This window comes from Salvelinus namaycush, chromosome 2, assembly GCF_016432855.1.
Source record: "Salvelinus namaycush isolate Seneca chromosome 2, SaNama_1.0, whole genome shotgun sequence".
Classification (NCBI taxonomy): Eukaryota; Metazoa; Chordata; class Actinopteri; order Salmoniformes; family Salmonidae; genus Salvelinus; species Salvelinus namaycush.
Window position 1 is genome coordinate 53963535 of NC_052308.1, and position 19131 is coordinate 53982665.

A 19131-nucleotide genomic window follows, 5' to 3' on the forward strand; every position below is an offset into this window, starting at 1 on the left:
TTTACTGAAGAGTGGCTTCCATCTAGCCACTCTACAATAAGGCCTGTTTGGTGGAGTGCTGCAGAGATGGTTGTCCTTCTGGAAAGTTCTCCCATCTCCACAGAGGAACTCTGGAGCGCTTTCAGAGTAACCATCCAGTTCTCGGTCACCTCCCTGACCAGAGCTCTTCTCCCCCGATTGTTCAGTTTGGCCGGGGCCAACTCTAAGAAGTTTTGGTGGTGCCAAACTTTTTCCATTTAAGAATGATGGAGGCCAGTGTGTTCTTGGGGACCTACAATGCTGCATAGTTTTTTTGGTACCCTTCCTCAGATCTGTGCCTTGACTTAATCCTGTCTCGGAGCTCTACGGACAATTCCTTGTACCTCATGGCTTGGTTTATTTTTTTTGTACAGTCAACTGTGGGACCTTTTATAGACAGGTGTGTGACTTTCCATGTCCGATAAATTGCATTTACCACAGGTGGACTCCAATCAAGTTGTAGAAACATCAAGGATGATCAATGGAAACAGGATGCACCGAGCTCAATTTCAAGTCTCATAGCAAAGAATCTGAATACATCTGTAAATAAGGTATTTCTATTTGTAATACATTTGGTAAAACTCCCCAAAAATGTTTCACTTTCGTATTGTGTGTAGATTGCTGAGGATATATATACATATTTTTTAATAAGGCTGTAACATAACATTTGGAAAAAGTGAAGGGATGTAAATATTTTCCGAAGGCACTGCACATGCATAATCTATGAGCAGATTTACTGTTTAATTAACTTCAATTAGCCACGAAATCCCTAGTTTGAAAGTGACTGTTTTCTTGAAGCTGTGCAGTGTCATTTTCCCTACATTTCCCCCCACGTGGTCCAGCCCCCTAACAATTTGAGTTCTAGACAATGAGCTCCAGCCCCTCACATTTGAGTGACAGCTAGCAAGAGGCCTACCAAGCATTATCCAATGTGGTTGCAGGGCGGCCCCAAAGGCTCAGTGGAGACAGCAATTTTCGGGGGCCCACTTTTGGCTTGTGAGTGCTACTTTCAGAAGTAATGTCTAAAAAGTATACAAAAGTACGGGAGAATCTCTTTAAGGTTAGTATTTGGGGTAGGGTAATCTGATGCTAGATCTGAAGTAGGATGGGTGCAATTTCTACCTTGAGACTCGATTTGTAATGAGTACATGCAACAAACACTCAAACTGGACAGTTTTATCTCAATCTCTTCATTCAAAGACTCAATCCTGGACACTTACTGACAGTTGGGGCTGCTTTGCGCAATGTATTGTCTCTACCTTCTTTCCCTTTGTGCTGTTGTCTGTGCCCAATAATTTTGTACCATGTTGTTTCTACCATGCTGTGTTGTGCTGCTGCCATGTGTTGCTACCATGCTGTGTTGTCATGCGTTGCTGCCTTGCTATGTTGTCGTCTTAGGTCTCTCTTTATGTAGTGTTGTGTTGTCTCTTGTCGTGATGTGTGTTTTGTCATCATTTTTTTCATCCTAGCCCGTCCCCGCATATAGGCCTTTTGCCTTTTGGTAGTCATTGTAAATAAGAATTTGTTCTTAACCGACTTGCCTAGTTAAATAAAGGTTAAATAAATAAATTATGCCAATGGTGGTGTGTGATGCCTTCCAGTGGCCCAGAGTGAGAACACATGTCACATGGTCACGCAGCAGAGCAATAGCTGTGCAATCCCGCCCTACATGAGATCATCCCACTCTTATTACATGCCAGTTACTGTGCAGCACTGTCTGCTTAGTCATGATGCATCTGCTATTATTTGGCACGTTCCTAAGTTTAGAAGTTGCTGACGCCTGACAGATCTTACAACACATGGATAGGTATTTGAAGTATCAGCTAACCACATGTTATAGCAATTTATCAGTCAATGACAGTCGATGACGTGGCACGCACCCATTATCTAGTGTGTGTGTCAGTGTGTGAGACGAGTCATTACCATTTTTTTTGGTCTGTGTACAGTATGAAGGAAGTTAGAGGTAGTTTTTGCGAGCCAATGCTAATTAGCGTTAGCGCAATGACTGGATGTCTATGGGTATCTCTGTACACAGACATAAAAATGGTATCCACGAGTTCATCTGACTCTGGGGACGTAGATAAATGGCCTTATTGCCAAAATCCCAAAGTAGCCCTTCAAACATATACAGATTAAGAAAGTCCTCACAAAGCTTTGTTACTAGACTAGATGTAAACAAAACAGGTTACAATATAAAAATGCGTGTTCGACCTTTTGAGACAAAAAACAAGACAAGGAGCAACTTTTTGAACGCATTTATATTTTAAAACCCACATTCCTTTTCATTTAAGGCTTCAGCTTCACTACACAGGTGCATTTGTGACACATAGCAATTGAACGCTTTTACAATGAGAGAAACTATTTACAGAACTGGATCAACAGGAGGAGGGTTGGTCAGTTGGCGCTCTATGGGGCAGCTTTGGGGTCAAGAATGGCAGGAAAGGGTTAGAGTCTATTTGATATTTTCTAAATTTATTGTCAAAACTCAAAGTCTCAGCCTCTCACACACTGCCGGTGAGTGGCATTGGTAACAGACTAGAGAGCCTGTGTCCAAATGGCACCCTATTCCCTATATACTGCACTACTTTTGACCAGAACCCATGGGCCAGGTTAAGGTAAATAACTGGAACATGGCTTTTAGAACAGGGTTTGGCTCTTCAGTTATGCTGATTGGTGGGGTGGGAGTGGGACTGTAGCAGTGTTTGAGATGGGAAAGTATAGGCTGGCTGGGCCTGAAAAGGATAATTCAAAATAACATGTTTACATTCATACAAAACTTCTTATCATTTCATCTCCTTAGTCTATACAACTGAATTTTGACTTTTTTCACTCAAACTGAAAAACTTCTCAGTAAAACACAAATCTTATCGGATAACATACAATTAACCCAGCAGAGAGAGAGAGAATGTCCCAGCTCAGCTGCCCCATAATTTGACTATCCACGACCCTTGCTCATTCCACTAGGGCAATGCCGCTTCATAATTTGGGGTTAGGGAGATATGCGCACTGTAATTACCATTCGCCGCCTAGAACTTAAACTTAAAGCTGTGGATCAAATGCAGCCCGATATTGCTTTAAAGCTGCTTGAGTCAGGATTATACAACAACGCACCTCCTGTCACAAAGGCCTCTACTACAGAGGCCATTGTAGTTCCTCTGGGAAACGGGCGTTTCTCCCGGCAACATGAAGAGGCCAGAGGCAAGATGGGAGGGCGCACAATCGCTAAACCGGCCAATCGTGCCATTCCATGCACCCGGTGACAGGTGTAAGGCAGCGACTGGTGTCAGGTAATTGGGCCTCCTACACAAACCGGGAGGTTCAAAAGAAAAAAAAGGAGGGATGGGGGGGAATGTGAGACAGAGGAAAGAATAACCCAGCCGGGTGCTAGTCTCCTTTAATGTTGGGGGAGAGGGATATGCACTTAGCGGAGGACTCGGTATTGTATTATACCTCCCCCTCACTCAGGATTTTTGAGGGAAGAGTAGCTATGTGTAAAGGCCCAAACCCCCACACATTTAAAGTAGTTCAGTTAAGAAGAACACAATGGTAAACAAATTCTAAATGCAATGCCACATCACTTATTTGCCTTTAATCAAACGATTTCACAACCTCCTCCCCCACGCTGTGATTAACAGTTGGGTGGGGCTCACATTCTAGGAACAGCCCAAAACCACTAACCCAGAGCAGGACAAACTGTTGTCACTCCACAAACAGCGAGTCTCCTCACATGACTTCTATGGTCTGTAAGTAGTTTCGACAGCTTGCTTGGTCAGCAACATTGGTTTTCATATCATTATAAAAATGTATATTTCCAAAATTAATTTGGCCAGTGAGTGCATCATGTGTCAGGAGAGGAGTCAGGGGAGTTCATCTAGGCTGGGATTGGTATGTCACAATAGCACCATATGTTCCTCATAAAAGAGACTGATTACCCTAAAAGAATGCTATTATAATTGTTTTATTAACCAGAACTCCAACCTCAGGTAGACTTGATTAAGGGAAGATATCTATCAGAGATGCTACACTTACGGGGAACCGGGCCATCAGAAACTACACCACCTACATCACTAAATCAATGTGCTTTGCAATGTGAAGAATGTCTCAAGATACACCGAGTTTACAAAACAATGACACCTTCCTAATATTGAGTTGCAGTCCTCCTCAACCCACACAATGGTGGCTTTACCTTCCAGCCCAACGATCTTACGGTACACATTAAGTCCTGACCCCTGCTATCAAAAGCCCCACAAAGCCCTTTGCTGAACCCGTGACCCCTCTCTGCCCTGCAGTCAAAGCCTCTGATTGGCTTAAACAGTCAACCTCCATCACAAGGGGCCCATTGCCTCCGCCACACAGAAGGTGAAGTGTGTGTGTGTGTGTGTTGAGAGAGAAAAAAGTCAGCTGAATAAATAGAAAAGCCAGCTCAAAGCATTTCACTGTGGACCTAACAGTACATGAGTGATTGAGCTCACTTGATCATCTTGAACGAGATACAGACGAGAAAGCTATATAGGTCTAGTCCTGTGTCCTTGAATCCAGTTCCACTGCTTTTTTGATTTGTTCCCCTCTAATGAACTGATTTAAACCTGGGACACCACATGGGTGTAATTAATTATCAGGTACAACAGAAAACCAGCAGGTTACGGACATCGTAGTGTAAGAGTTTGAACACCCCTGATCTATGACCTCAAATGCTTTTATATAGCCAACACGCATCCTCGTATGTATAAACATCTTAATTACAGAGCGATAAAGAGGGCATATTCACCTACGAGTCCATCTGAGGAAAATTATAATAATCATTTTAAAACACAGTGCTGCTGGACATTTGATTACACCAGACGAAATGTCCAAAAATGCAACCCCCCCCCCCCCCCCCCCCCAAAAAAAAGAAGCAAGAAAAGCTAAAAGAAAAGCAAGAACCGTAAAACAAAACGATGACAACCTACACTGGTAGGGACTCATTTGAAATGGCTGGGCGGGGGGATGAAGGGGGCAGAGCGGTCGTTGGTCAGGGTCCGACGCAGTTTCACTCCCCGGATCATCGTGGCCATGTGACCTCCGGCCCCCGAGGGCTCCTCCGCATCCTGCTCCTGGGCGGCAGGGTGCTGCTGGGGGGGCAGGCAGTGGCTGCTCTCCACCAGCTGGTTGGCAGCGCCAGAAGTATTGTGCTGTTGTTGGAGATGAGACTGCTGCTGAATCGGTTGCTGCTGTTGTTGTATGAGCTGCTGTTGCTGAAGCTGCTTTTGATGTTGGAGCTTCTGTTGCTGCTGCTGCTGGAGCTGCTGTTGGTACAGTTGTTGTTGCTGCTGTAGCTGTTGTTGCTGGAAACGTTGCTGTAATTGAAACGTTTGCTGCTGTTGTTGTGTCTGGGCTGTTGGTTGCACCTGATGTGTCTGGGGCTGCTGTTGATACTGCTGCTGCTGGTTGTACTGCAGGTGCTGCTGCTGGTACTGCTTTTGCTGCTGCTGGTGCAGGGCGTACTGCTGCTGCTTGCTGAGCTGGTACAGCTGCTCCGAGCTACCCATGGGAACTGGCGCCTGGCCCGGGATCAGCGAGTAGTACGGTGATGTGGACGAAGACTGGTGCAAGGGCATGGCGCTCAGGCTCTGGGTCGACGTGTACAGGCTGTGCTTGGTGTGGTCCACCGTCCAGCTCATCCCGCCCTCTGGTGGCCCCATGTTCTCATTGCTCCCGCTGTTCCCCCCTCCGCCGCAGTTGCCTCCCCCTCCTACGCCCAGGGCTTTGAGGGGCACTTGGGGGGTGGAGATGGGGATAGGCACGCCGCCGCTGATGGTGCCGCGGCGGTAGGCAGGCTTGGAGGAGGGCTTGCGGCGGATGGTGGCAGTGTGCGATTGGCACAAGCCTAGCAGCTCGGGCTCGGCCAGCAAGCTGACTGTGGAGGCGGGTCGCTTGCTCTGGAACATCTTGCGGTACTGCAGGCTGAGGTCGCTGTTGCGCGGGATGGTGGAGGACTTGTCAAAGTCAGGCGGGCCGTGGTGCTCCTCCTCGCCCCGGTGCAGGCAGATGTAGTCGTAGTCTGGTGGGTGGAGAAGGAGGGAGAAAGGGATGAGGGACAGATGGATAAAGGAGGGGTGAGGAGGAGGAGGAACAAGAGTAAGCCTGTGGTTACTTAGAGTGGAGGAACACACAATGCATTTATTTCCTAACTGGAAAATAACATGGAAAGAAAGCAGACGCTTTGGACTGGGGTGGAAAATCTGACCTGATGCATTCCGTTATAAACCAAGAACTTTGTTGCACAAAGCTCTTCTACACTAAAGTACGTGAGACTGCATTGAAGACTAGAAATATTCAGTGGAGTCAGACATGTAAAATGTGTTAGAGAACCACAGAAACTCAATGAGTCCAGATTTGCCCCAAACATTATAACCGAATGATGTCTGCATCCCAAACTGCACACTATTCTCTATCTAGTGATCACCTTCTGACATAGGGCTCTGAATCACTGGCCAGTTTGTGACCGGAAGTTTTTAAAAAATGAAGGAAAAAAACAGTCGTATCTGATGAGGAAGAAATTAGGGGGCGGAGGGGGTGTATATATGATAAAGGGTGAGTCACCACAGAGCGATGACCTGTTACCAGGCGATGATGGTAAAGACACGAACACAATTTCCGGGCAGTACCACATACGCAAACATGTGCATATGCCCAATCACTCACATAAGAACTCCGCTCATCCTCTTACGCAAAGGTTTTGTCTCTTCTTCACATGTCACACACACCAAATGTTCTACGCTAATGCTCTTCTTTCACTAGCAAAAGGCCATTTGATGTGATGAGAACTCACAGCACAATGTCACACTAAATCACTGTGGATGATCTTGTCATTTTACTTGTAAGGAACAGAGAGGGACAAATCTAAACAGTAATGGACAAGAAACCTACCATAAAGAGGCAGCTCTTTCTTTACAGCTGAAAAAGAATATAGAATTGCGTTGAACTTATATACAAAAAAGAAAAACTTAGTGAGCTCATTTTATATTATCAAAAGTAACATGATATGTTGAATGGGGGGGATGCGTCAAAGTGACAGTCTAGCACCATGATGCTTTGAGAGGGATCAAACTGGAGTAAAATAATATTCTCGGGTTGCAGGCATTGGCCCTGATAAGCTACGTATGGCTTTACATCTCGGCATGCAGGCTTTTGATACGACAAACATGATACCGCACGAGACAATATTATCACAGTACTTACGGTGCATTCGGAAAGTATTCAGACCCTATGACTTTTTCCACATTTTGTTATGTTACAGCCTTATTTGAAAATGGATTAAATACATCTACACACAATAACGTAACAAAAAGTTAAGTCAAGGGGTCTGAATATGTTCCGAATGCAGTGTAGGTGCCGTTACAATATCAATTACTATTCTCACAATTCTATATCTATTGCGATCCAATACGGCACTGTTAAGTTCTAAACATATTGCACACTGTCTGCTGCAGAGAGAGGAGAGAGAGCATGAGACAATTTGTTTTGATCAGTCATGAAAATAAAAGGGTTGAAAACACATTGGCTCATTATTTAAAAAATAATACTGAGGCCAAGCTACAGGATGAAAAATACCAGAGTTTTGGAGCAGGTCTAGCCGACTAGCGCTAGCTAACGCTACCTAGCGAACAAATATAAAACATAATATAATATCATCCAAAAATAATATTGCGATATATAACTATCAATATTTTCTCCCATCACTAGGTAGCACTGCAGACAAACGCGCATAATACTACCAGAGGCTACTTGCACAGGCTGATGCTGTAATAATGCTGTTGAAACAGGCACATGGATTAGATAAAAGTGAAGACGCGATTCTGTTTTGGTTGTGAAATGACAGGCGGATGCATGCGACAGACTGCAAAACAATCACATGTGCAGACAGACACACAGATAAGGCAGGTAGGCAAACAGACCGAAGAGTACAAATAGAGACAATACTTCAATCATGACACGTACAGACAGACAAACAATACGACAAGAATGCATTATAAGATCCCAGACAGAAACCGACTGAAAAACAGAGCTGGCTGAGCCAGAGAGACAGACAGACAGACATACAGTACCAGTCAAAGTTTGGACACACCTAATCATTCAAGGGTTTTTATTTGTATTATTTTCTACATTGTAGAATAAAGACATCAAAACTATGAGATTACACATATGGAATCATGTAGTAACCCAAAAAGTGTTAAACAAATCCAAATCCAAATCTATTTGAGGAATTCCCTCAACGAGCTTCATGAGGAATGCTTTTTCAGCAGTCTTGAAGTTCCCACATATGCTGAGCACTTGTTGACTGCTTTTCCATCACTCTGCGGTCCAACTCATCCCAAACCATCTCAATTGGGTTGCGATCGGGTGATTGTGGAGGCCAGGTCATCTGATGCAGCACTCTATCCTTCTAGGTAAAATAGCCCTTACATAGCCTGGAGGTGTGTTTTGGGTAACTGTCCTGTAGAAAAACAAATGATAGTGGGACTAAGCACAAACCAGGTAGGATGGCGTATCGCTGCAGAATTCTGTGGTGGCCATGCTGGTTAAGTGTGCCTTGAATTCTAAATAAATCACAGACAGTAGCTGTGTTCGAATACCCATACTAACGTACTGTATACTACATACGTAATGAGTATATACACTACATACTGTTAGTTAATTTTAGTATACTGTAAACGAACGGTGTCCTTTCAGTTGAGCATACTAGCGCTACGCCTGTCTACCGGAAGTTGATTATGTTGCTATGCAACCTCTTGCTAGCTTGTTAGCACAACAAATTACTAGCTAAACATTTTTGTGTTTGTAAGTTCAATCTGGAGTGCCAGAGTGTGCTCTGGGCGTTCTTAAATTGAGCGTTGTCAGATTGTCCATTTGTAAATTCTGAACGTTTCCCCTCTCGGAGCGTTCAGAGTGCACACTGGCCGAGGTGTAGGGTTGATCCGCGCGTTCTGACCATCACAACGGTGGTTCTGACCATCACAACGGAAATGCAGTCAAGCACACAAGCTAACTGGCTAGCTACTTCCAGACACAAATGAGAAAACACCTCACTGACCATTGTACTCGCCATAGCAGAGCTGATTAGGCTGTTTTCATGACACCGGCCAAATTAAAAACAGGTGTTGAGCGTTTGTAAATTCCTCAGTTATTCTGCGCTCTGGCACACTCAGACGAGAGTGCTCTGAAATCGGAGTATATAGCCAGAGCGAATTTATGTCCATTGAGAACAACTATACCACTTAGCTATGAATGACGTGAATAATCAAGTCAATAAACATTGGGTAGTTAGATAGAGTATAGTTAATATACTGCCAAGTTCAATGTATTAGTAGCCAACTAACGAGGTAGCTAGCTAACATACCGGTAGTACCTATGTTGTAATGATATTCTATGCGGTTCATAAGGATAGCGTAGCCAACACAGTCAGCCAACATAACGTGTAGCGTAAATCATTTGAAAAGTCATTACTTTATTACAATGCTCAACATGTTAACATTTGTCATATTTAGTAAAGCAATTAATTTGTATCCGCTCTTGGACTTCGGCTGCATATTTTCTGAAAATCTGAAAATGTTGTGAAGCCACGCCCATTTCCCGAAGAATTGCAGTATGGGCCCTAAAAGTACAGAAATAGAATCCACTGCGTGTATACTTCGTATTTTGGTAAATGTAGTACGACATCCGGGAACTTTGGCATATTAACTTTATCTTGTTAGTATGGGTATTCGAACACAGCCAGTGTCACCAGCAAAGCACCCCCACAACATCACACCACCTCCTCCATGCTTCACGGTGGGAATCACACATGCGGAGATCTGTTCACCTACTCTGGGTCTCACAAAGACAGAGCAGTTAGAACCAAAAATCTAAATTGGTTAATCAGACCAAAGGACAGATTTCCACTCGTCTAATGTCCATTGCTCGTGTTTCTTGGCCCAAGCAAGTCTCTTCTTCATATTGGTGTCCTTTAGTAGTGGTTTCTTTGCAGTAATTCGACCATGAAGGCTTGATTCACGCAGTCCCCTCTGAACAGTTGATGTTGAGATGTTACTTGAACTCTGTGAAGCATTTATTTGGGCTCCAATTTCTGAGGTGCAGTTAACTCTAAACCTCTGCAGCAGAGGTAACTCTGGGTCTTCCTTTCCTGTGGCGGTCCTCATGAGAGCCAGTTTCATCATAGCTCTTGATAGTTTTTGTGACTGCACATGAAGAAACTTTCAAAGTTTTTGAAATGTCCCGTATTGACTGACCTTCATGTCTTAAAGTAATGATGGACTGTCGTTTCTCTTTGCTTACTTGAGCTTTTCTTGCCAAATAGGGCTATCTTCTGTATATCACCCCTACCTTGTCACAACACAACTGATTGGCTCAAATGCATTAAGGAAAGAAATTCCACAAATAAGGTACACCTGTTAATTGAAATGCATTCCAGGTGAAAGTGTGCAAAGCTGTCATCAAGACAAAGGGTGGCAACTTTGAAGAATAAAATATATTTAGATTTGTTTAACACGTTTTTGGTTACTACATGATTCCATATGTGTTATTTAATAGTTTTTATGTCTTAAATATTATTCTACAATGAAGAACATAGTAAAAATAAAGAAAAACCCTTGAATGAGTAGGTGTGTACAAACTTGACTGGTACTGTACATATAGGCAGACAAGCAGACAGAGGGACATGCAGACAGAGAACCTACTATCCCCGTGTGACCACAGGGGGATAGTAGGTTCTTGTCAAAAGTAGCGCACTAGGTAGACCATAGGGTGCCATTTGGGACGTATCCCAGGAGTGGTGTGTGGCAGGGGTTTTGGTGGTGATGGTGAGGGGTTTTGGTGGTGATGGTGAGCAGTGGTCACTACTAACCGTGGGAGGGGATGGTGTCCTCGGAGCAGGAGGGCGTGGTGGTCTGCGTGCTGTAGCCGCTGGAGCAGTGGAGGGAGTCGTGGCTGGTGCGGGGGGCCTCCGAGTTGAGCCCTCCGCCGAGGGCCAGGGCCAGCTGCTCCCGGGCACTCTGGGGCTATGAGAGGGAGAAAGGATAGAGGAAGGAAGATCATTGTTAAAAAAAGGGAAAAAAAGGGAATGTACAATGGAAGAAAATCCCTCAACTTCTTGGCCTCTGTTGCCACCGTCAGCTGAACACTAAGAATTACACCCTAGTAAATAGTGGTACATGCAATCATGCATGGGGCTGGGCTTCCCAACTCTCTTCCTGGAGATCTACCATTCTGTGGGTTTTCAGTCAAACCCTAATTTAACACACCTGATTCTACTAATTAGCTGCTCAACAAGACTGAATCAGATATGCTAAATTAGGGTTGGACTGAAAACCTCCAGAAAGAGGGTTGGGCAGCCCTGACTTAAGCTCTCACCTGTGTTTTTTTGAAAAACAAAATGAACAACGGTAATAACTGTTACTGATTACACTTACATGCTTGTTAGACGACAATTAGTTACAGCTATTATTTACCCTGGAATAATGCCTAGGTAATGCAAGGTGTTGCCATCACTTCCTTGTGGAAATACGTCTTAAGTTATCCTACAATCAATTAAGTATAAATGGATTCCCAAAAGTCGGAACGCACTGCACCGGTGCTGATTTGCTTTAATCATTGACCACATATCAAAGTACAAACTGATAAGCATTCTATGGAGGTGCGAGTGTGTGTGTCTGTATGTGTGTCTCAGCTTGTGTGTGTGTGCAAGTTTCTGTGTGGGTGTGTGTGTGCAAGTCTCTGTGTGGGTGTGTGTGCGCGTGCGCATGTTTCAGCTTGTGTGTGTGCGTGCGTGCGAGTCTCTGTGTGTGTGTGTGTGTGTTTGCTACCTTTCCGGGTGTGGACATGGCGCGGGCCCTCTCTCCGTGCTGTGTGTAGGAGTTGTGAGGAGGAGGCATGGCCGTGCCGTTCTCTGTGCCCGACCCGGTATGTCCCGACCACGACCCACTCACCTCCTGAAATGAACACCAACAACATCAGATTGTGCCACTGCCACCTCAATGTACCAATAGATACAGATAGACGTTTTATACACAGATATGATATATTCTATACTCTATAAACAGATATACACCATTAAATACAGACATTCTATTATTACAGATGGATAACTAAATAACGTCATACATTCTATCACATTCCATTATAATATATACAGTGCATTCGGAAAGTATTCAGACCCCTAGACCTTTTTCACATTTTGTTACCTTTCAGCCTTATTATGAAATAGTTTTTCTCCCCATCAATCTACACACAAAACCCTTTAATGATAAAGCGAAAACAGTTTTTTAGAAATGAACTTCAATATCACATTGACATAAGTATTCAGACCCTTTACTCAGTACTTTGTTGCAGCACCTTCGGCAGCGATTACAGCCTCAAGTCTTAATGGGTATGAAGCTACAAGCTTTGCACACCTGTATTTGCAGAGTTTCTCCCATTCTTCTCTGCAGATCCTCTCAAGCTCTGTCAGGTGGGATGGGGAGCATCACTGTACATCTACTTTCAGCTCAATCCAGAGATGTTCGATCTGGTTCAAGTCCGGGCTCTGGCTGGGCCACACAAGGACATTGAGAGACTTGTCCCGAAGCCACTCCTGCGTTGTCTTGGCTGTGTGCTTAGGGTCGTTGTTCTGTTGGAAGGTGAACCTTCGCCCCAGTCTGAGGTCCTGACCGCTCTGGAACAAGTTTTCATCAAGGATCTCTGTACTTTGCTCAGTTCATCTTTCCCTCGAGTTCCCCAGTCCCTGCCACTGAAAAACATCCCCACAGCATGATGCTGCCACCACCATGCTTCACCGTAGAGATGGTGACAGGTTTCCTCCAGACGTGACACTTGGCATTCAGGCCAAAGAGTTAAATCTTGGTTCAGACCAGAGAATCTTGTTTAGTCCTTTAGGTGCCTTTTGGCAAACTCCAAGCGGGCTGTCATGTGCCTTTTTACTAAGGAGTGGCTTCCACCTGGCTACTACCATAAATGACTGATTGGTTGAGTGCTGCAGAGATGGTTGTCCTTCTGGAAGGTTCTCCCATCACATTTACCTAAGGTGCCTTATGTAAAGGTGAGAGGAATTCTGGAGCTCTGTCAGAGCGACCATTGGGTTCTTGGTCACCTCCCTGACCAAGGCCCTTCTCCCCTGATTGCTCAGTTTTGCCGGGCAGCCAGCTCTAAGAAGTCTTGGTGGTTCCAAACTTCTTCCATTTAAGAATGATGGAGGTCCCTGTGTTCTTGGGGACCTTCAATGCTGCAGACATGTTTCAGTACCCTTCCCCAGATCTGTGCATCGACAATCTTGTCTCGGAGCTCTACGGACAATTCCTTTGACCTCATGGCTTGGTTTTTGCTCGGACATGCACTGTCAACTGTGGGACCTTATAGACAGGTATGTGCCTTTCCAAATCATGTCCAATCAAGTTGTAGAAACATCAAGGATGATCAATGAAAACAGGATGCACCTAAGCTAAATTTTGAGTCTCATAGCAAAGGTTCTGAACACTTAAATAAGGTATCAGTTTTTTAGTATTTTACAAAGTTGCAAAAGATTCAAAAAATCTGTTTTCGGTTCGTCATTATGGGGTATTGTGTAGATTGATGAAGATTTGTATTCATTTAATTCATTTTAGAATAAGGCTGTAACATAAAATGTGGAAAAAGGGAATGGGTCTGAAAACTTTCCGAATGCACTGTATGCCTATACCTCATGCAAAAACAAAACAAGCAGTGGCCTGTTTGATGTGACAGAGAAACAAAAGTCCACATGACAATATGTATCAGAGGTTAATGTATCAGGGTAAGGCTGGGCTGGGCAGGGCAGAGGAAACAAACACTGAAGAACGGGATGTTGACACAAGGATGGGTACTGTGAATGTCAGCGAGCCGATCACTGATAAGGACGGGAGGGAGTTAGAGGCACAGTAACAAAACTACATGTTAGAACCCTATATTACAAAAAAAAGCTATATATAATTACTATAATTAGCACCGCTCTATTATACGGGTTAAAGTGTTATTGAGAGCAATGGGTTTTTAAGGAGTTTTTGGGCCATCAGAGGGGGCTAGTTGGGTTATATATAACTTCAAGTTGCAAATTTTACATTTCCAGTGGGAAGCAGGTCAAGTTATGGGCTGAAAGTAAATTAGCGAAAGCTGTTTTTCTCCCTCACACACACATACATAACCACACACTTACAGACACTGGATGCATTCATTTTACACAAAAAAGACGTCTCACACACACCCCACCATTACAGGGACATAGGGTACTTAACACTAGAAAGGCAGAGAGCGTCATAATGACTCAAAACTAATAAACAATGTAATTACTGCCATTTTCCTTAATAAATCTATATAACACACTGTCATTGTTAGAATCTCAATATCACAAACAGAACTGGTGTTACAACCTCTCCTCAACTTCTCCAGACAGTTGAAGGTGCCACGCCCAGTTGATAATCACCCAGATTATTGCCTCAAAACTGAATCTAAACTATACCGAAACTAATTTCACACATATAACAGATTAAATAAAAGAAGCATAGTATGATGGGGGAGAATGGGTGAGTTGATGAGCGAGGGGAAGCAAATAATGCATGGATATTCTATTGTATTAATCGATTATAATTATAATCTCAAAACAGTACCCTATATCAGCCCAAGTTTTGGTTAGCCGCTGACGTTGACACCAAGTAAATGCTGAACAGCTTTCCATATTTGGGAAAGTATTCATATCGGGCAAGATGCTTGTTGAACCTTACGTTGGCAAGGAGAGAAATGTCACCATTGGGAAAATAAACCTTTTCTACTCTATAGGTCGGTGTGGATGTTTAACCTCAGATGGAACAGCTGTACTCGGTGAAAGGAGGAACTCCCTGCTGGCCTGTTGCAGGGGTCTACAACATGTTTAACTCGACTGCTAGCAACACACACGTGTTGTTCAAGCAGTGCATGAACAACACCATGAGCAGGAGAGACTTCATCATGAGTCTGGCACACATGCTATGTACGTTAGAGATATATGACGTCCAAGGCTGCAGAAATTCCCGCCGAGGAGAAACTGCCAGGTGGGCAGATGCCCTTGGAACAGAACCCCCAATACCTGTTTCAGCTGCAAGCCACTTGTTTGTGGGAAGTGTTGCAAGTGAAATTGACAAAAATTTGTGTCAACTGTTTGGACAAGAGATAACAGCTAAATGAGATTCAACTGATGCCATTGCGTTAAGACGGACAACATACTGTAAGCACGAGCAAGACCACAAATAATGTATCCAATAACTGACAATAATTGACTGCTGTCTCGACACATTAATTAGAATGCCATTATTGCTTTTGTGCTGATTTTCACTATTCACAAGCACACTTGTCGCTTATACTGATGTTAACCCTACTAATATTTTCTTAATTTGACCGCAAGTCTTGGTGGTTTGGGTATTTTTATTTGTTTTGTCGTTATAAAAAGAAGCGGTTACTGTGTTCCAACGTACATGCTTTTTGTTTCATTACACTCCACGAACAACATTTATTTTACACTTGAAAATCTGTGTCTTTAGTGGTTTTTCATTTTTACATATAGCCTACAGTAACATAAACGAATGAAAATGTTATCCCCAAAAATGTGTATTCTAATGTTACATAAGACCTGAAAAATTATAATTGTTCCAATAGCATATATTACATCAACTTATTAGACTGTTAGAACATTGACGTCCAAAAGACGTGTCATTGGCACGAAGGGGTCCAACGAGGTCAGGTCTTTCTAGTGTTAAAACATACACATACATGCACCAAACGAAAAAACACAAGACTACACACAGTTATGTGGGGGCCATACTTGGGGGGTTTACGCCATGGGGGGTATTACAGGGGGCCATTAAGGCTTGAGTTTTCCCACGGTGGTGTCCGCGGCTGGCGTGGCTGGCAGAACGGGCATGGGTGCAGTGGGCACACAGAGTGGATGGAGGTGGTGGGCAAGCTGCCCTCGCTGAGAGAGTGTGCGGTGCCCTCCCAGCCCTCAAAGCAGGCCAACGGACTGGGTGAGCGCCACTACCCACGGAAAGGGAACGGGAAGGGATATAGAGAATGATGTGTTTGAAGAAACGGGAGTTGTAGAGAGTACTGTCTAACATGAGTAACTCAGGTAGAGGAAGGGGGCCAGGCAGAGCAAGGTCTTTCTTTTAAACTGTTCACTGGGGTTTTCAAATAAGTTTAAAGTTTATATACAACAGTAGCCAAGTTAGGAAAGGGCAATAGACTGAACCTATGATGCAGTGGACTGAACAAATTGTAATATTTTATTTTTTAAACACAAAACATACAAACGACAACATCACAGAAACATCAACTACATCACACCTGCCCAGACGCACATGCTCACATCTTCCAGCGCCCGCATCACTCTCTGCCATAATTTTCCAAATTACTTCCAATTGAGCCCCCTGGGAAAAAGTGCAGCAATGGGACGATGATCGATGCGTTTGGAAAAATTCAGCTGACAAAATAATATTGGGTCTGTCACGCTTCTGCATTGAGATGACATGGAGCACTTCAGAATGGAGCTGTGAAAGTGTAGACAGCTGTGTGGGTTACCTGTGCTGATTCCATGGAGGGCGGGCGAATGCCATCCAAAGAGGAGGTGATGGAGTCCAGAGAGGGGACGTGCCTCACAGAGTTGTAGTTACTGAGAGAGAGCGAGAGAGAGCAAGAGAGAGCGAGCGGGGAAAAAGTGTGTGTGTGTGTGGGAGAGAGCACAAATGAATGAAAAAGAGCAGGAAACAAAAGAGAGAAAAAAGAAAAAGAAAAAAGGGAGAAACAACCAGGCATGAAAAACCTGCGCCATTTCTTCTGAAACTGAGCCAAACGACAGTGAGTGAGTGAGGTAAACTTCTGATCATTTGAATCTGTTTTGGTGCACTATGTCCTGCCCTATTCACGCTCAGACATAACATAGCCTAGAACACAAAATCCACAAAGAAAATCACAGCAGACATAAGTCACTTAGCCAACTCAACTGGGGGTGTGCCCCAAGCCACTACAACTATCTTGAACGAGTACTATAGTAAGGCTACATCCCAAATGGCACCCTATTCCCTATATCAGGGCTCTCCAACCCTGTTGCTGGAGAGCTACCGTCCTGTAGGTTTAGGTTCCATTCCTTATCTAGCACACCCGATTCTAATAATTAGCTGGTTGATTAGCTGAATCAGGTTAGTTACATTTGAGGTTGGATCGAAATCTGACAAGGACAGTAGCTTTCCATGAACAGGTTTGGAGAGACCTGCCATATATAGTGTACTACTTTTGCCCACTGGTCAAAAGTAGTGCACTATGTAGGTAATAGGGTGCCACTTGGGACACTAAATGTGTGAATGCACTCATGGATGTTGGTGTCCATGCTAATCGTTAAAATAGAAAGCCTGTCCTCTTTCATGGTTTGAATGCATAAATGCTCTGCTATATTAACACACCACAGGTTTTGACCGCAGTAGTAGGTGCTTAAGTGGAAATTGAGCTTGGTCCAGAGAACACACTGTACTGGAAATGACCGTTCTAAATGACTATACCATACGGCTTGCTCGCTACTGTTGCTCTGTGGCAAATGTTTAAACCGTTGTTTGATGTACATTATAGAAGTCATGTCACTTTCGGCCAAGCAAATAATGTAATGAATGTAATAAGCTACATCAATTACAATAGAATACATAACAACACATTCAAATACACTGATAGACAGTTTTGTGCTTTAGAGGGGGGTTCGGCTATGGTGCACTTGGGGATTTGATCTGCCTTGGCTCATTTAATTTGAGCGCACCTTATGAAGACTTGAGGTCTAGGCCTAGTCATTTTCCCACTGGTCTGCTAATCCTTCTAGCATGTGTGTATGATGGAGGACGTCATCCCTCTACCCCAATCACCACCTGGGGGGGAGTGTGTTTTTGCTGTGGCCTGGACGACCAGTAGACTCAACACACACACCAAACACACATAGGCAATGGGATACTGACGCTTATTCCCTTCACACACATTCCTCTCACACATACAGTGAGATGCAGCCAGGAACATGTGTGTATGTGTGCGTGCGTGTCTTTGCGAGATTGCATGTGTTCTGACAGGACACCACGCATGTTTTCCTTCAGTTCCCTTGGCTCAACTTCACTTGTCAACACTGAACTTTACTCAGTCGTCTGCTCTCTTCATCACCCCTCCCTCCATCCCTCTCCAAGGCTGCATCCCAAATGGCAACCCATTGAACCCTGTTACGGGAGCACACTTCCTTAGCTGGCTCCAGTCTGCAAAAGCACAGACACACTGAACTTCACTTAGCTGCTGCTGCTGCTACTATCCATTTGATACAGTTTTGCTTCCTGCACACTTCACCCTCTTTGGTGAGCTCTCTAAAATGTCAAGATGGCCCCCATGCAGTGTCAAAGGCAGCACATTTGGTGTGAAGCAGTGTGTGTGTGCGTGTGTATGTGTGTGCCAATATGTCTACCTGAGTACTTTGTGTAGAGTGTGTGTGTGCGCATGTTTATGCATGCATGTGTGTGGGTTTAGCTACCCGCTGATGCTGCTCTTGCGGGACAGTGTGTTGCTGGGGGAGGCAGGGGGCGTCTGGTAACTGTAGCTGTAGTCTGATCCCTTCAGATCCAGGATCACCTGTTCAGAAGTAGGGAGAAAAAGAGTTTCAATGTGGGAGAATGAGAATATGGATAAGTGGGAGTTTCTAACACCGTGTGCGAGTATGTGATTAAGTGCATTTGTGAAGGTATATTGATGCCAGTGTGTGTGTGGCACGAACAAGTGTGTGTGTGTCCATGTCTTTTTTTGTAAAAATATAGATGTCTGTGTCAAGTGTTTGGCTGTGTGTAAGAATCATCCATCGAACCTGTTCGCTGGACAGGGGTAGTTTGCTGGGCTCGGCCGTCAGGGTGCTCAGGTCTTCCAGAATGGTCTGCAGGTGGGTCACCTCTCCGAGCATGCTAATCTCATGATCCTGCACACAAACAACCACAGAACCCAGATCAGATCACAGACACACAACCAATCACCAAACCAGTCACCCCTATCCACAGATCCAAAATCAGTTCACAGACACACGACCAGCAGGTA

At 44.2% G+C, this 19131-nt stretch overlaps 1 protein-coding gene across 3 annotated transcripts in view; it reads right to left on the reverse strand.

Annotated features, from left to right (window-relative positions):
• Nucleotides 1–2257: 2257 nt before the first annotated feature.
• mtss1 (MTSS I-BAR domain containing 1) overlaps nucleotides 2258–19131 on the reverse strand; it is a 131779-nt gene continuing 114905 nt past the window's right edge. For 2 of the 3 annotated variants that reach the window (XM_039015174.1, XM_039015159.1), the window contains 7 exons: nucleotides 18908–19015; nucleotides 18581–18678; nucleotides 16612–16702; nucleotides 11859–11984; nucleotides 10901–11054; nucleotides 6928–6954; nucleotides 2258–6058 (listed from right to left, as the gene is read on the reverse strand). In XM_039015174.1, coding sequence (XP_038871102.1) covers nucleotides 4980–6058; nucleotides 6928–6954; nucleotides 10901–11054; nucleotides 11859–11984; nucleotides 16612–16702; nucleotides 18581–18678; nucleotides 18908–19015 — 1683 coding nt within the window. In that variant the 3' untranslated portion in view covers nucleotides 2258–4979. The remainder of the gene's footprint in view (nucleotides 6059–6927; nucleotides 6955–10900; nucleotides 11055–11858; nucleotides 11985–16611; nucleotides 16703–18580; nucleotides 18679–18907; nucleotides 19016–19131) is intronic. The other variant, XM_039015167.1, reaches the window with a different exon arrangement.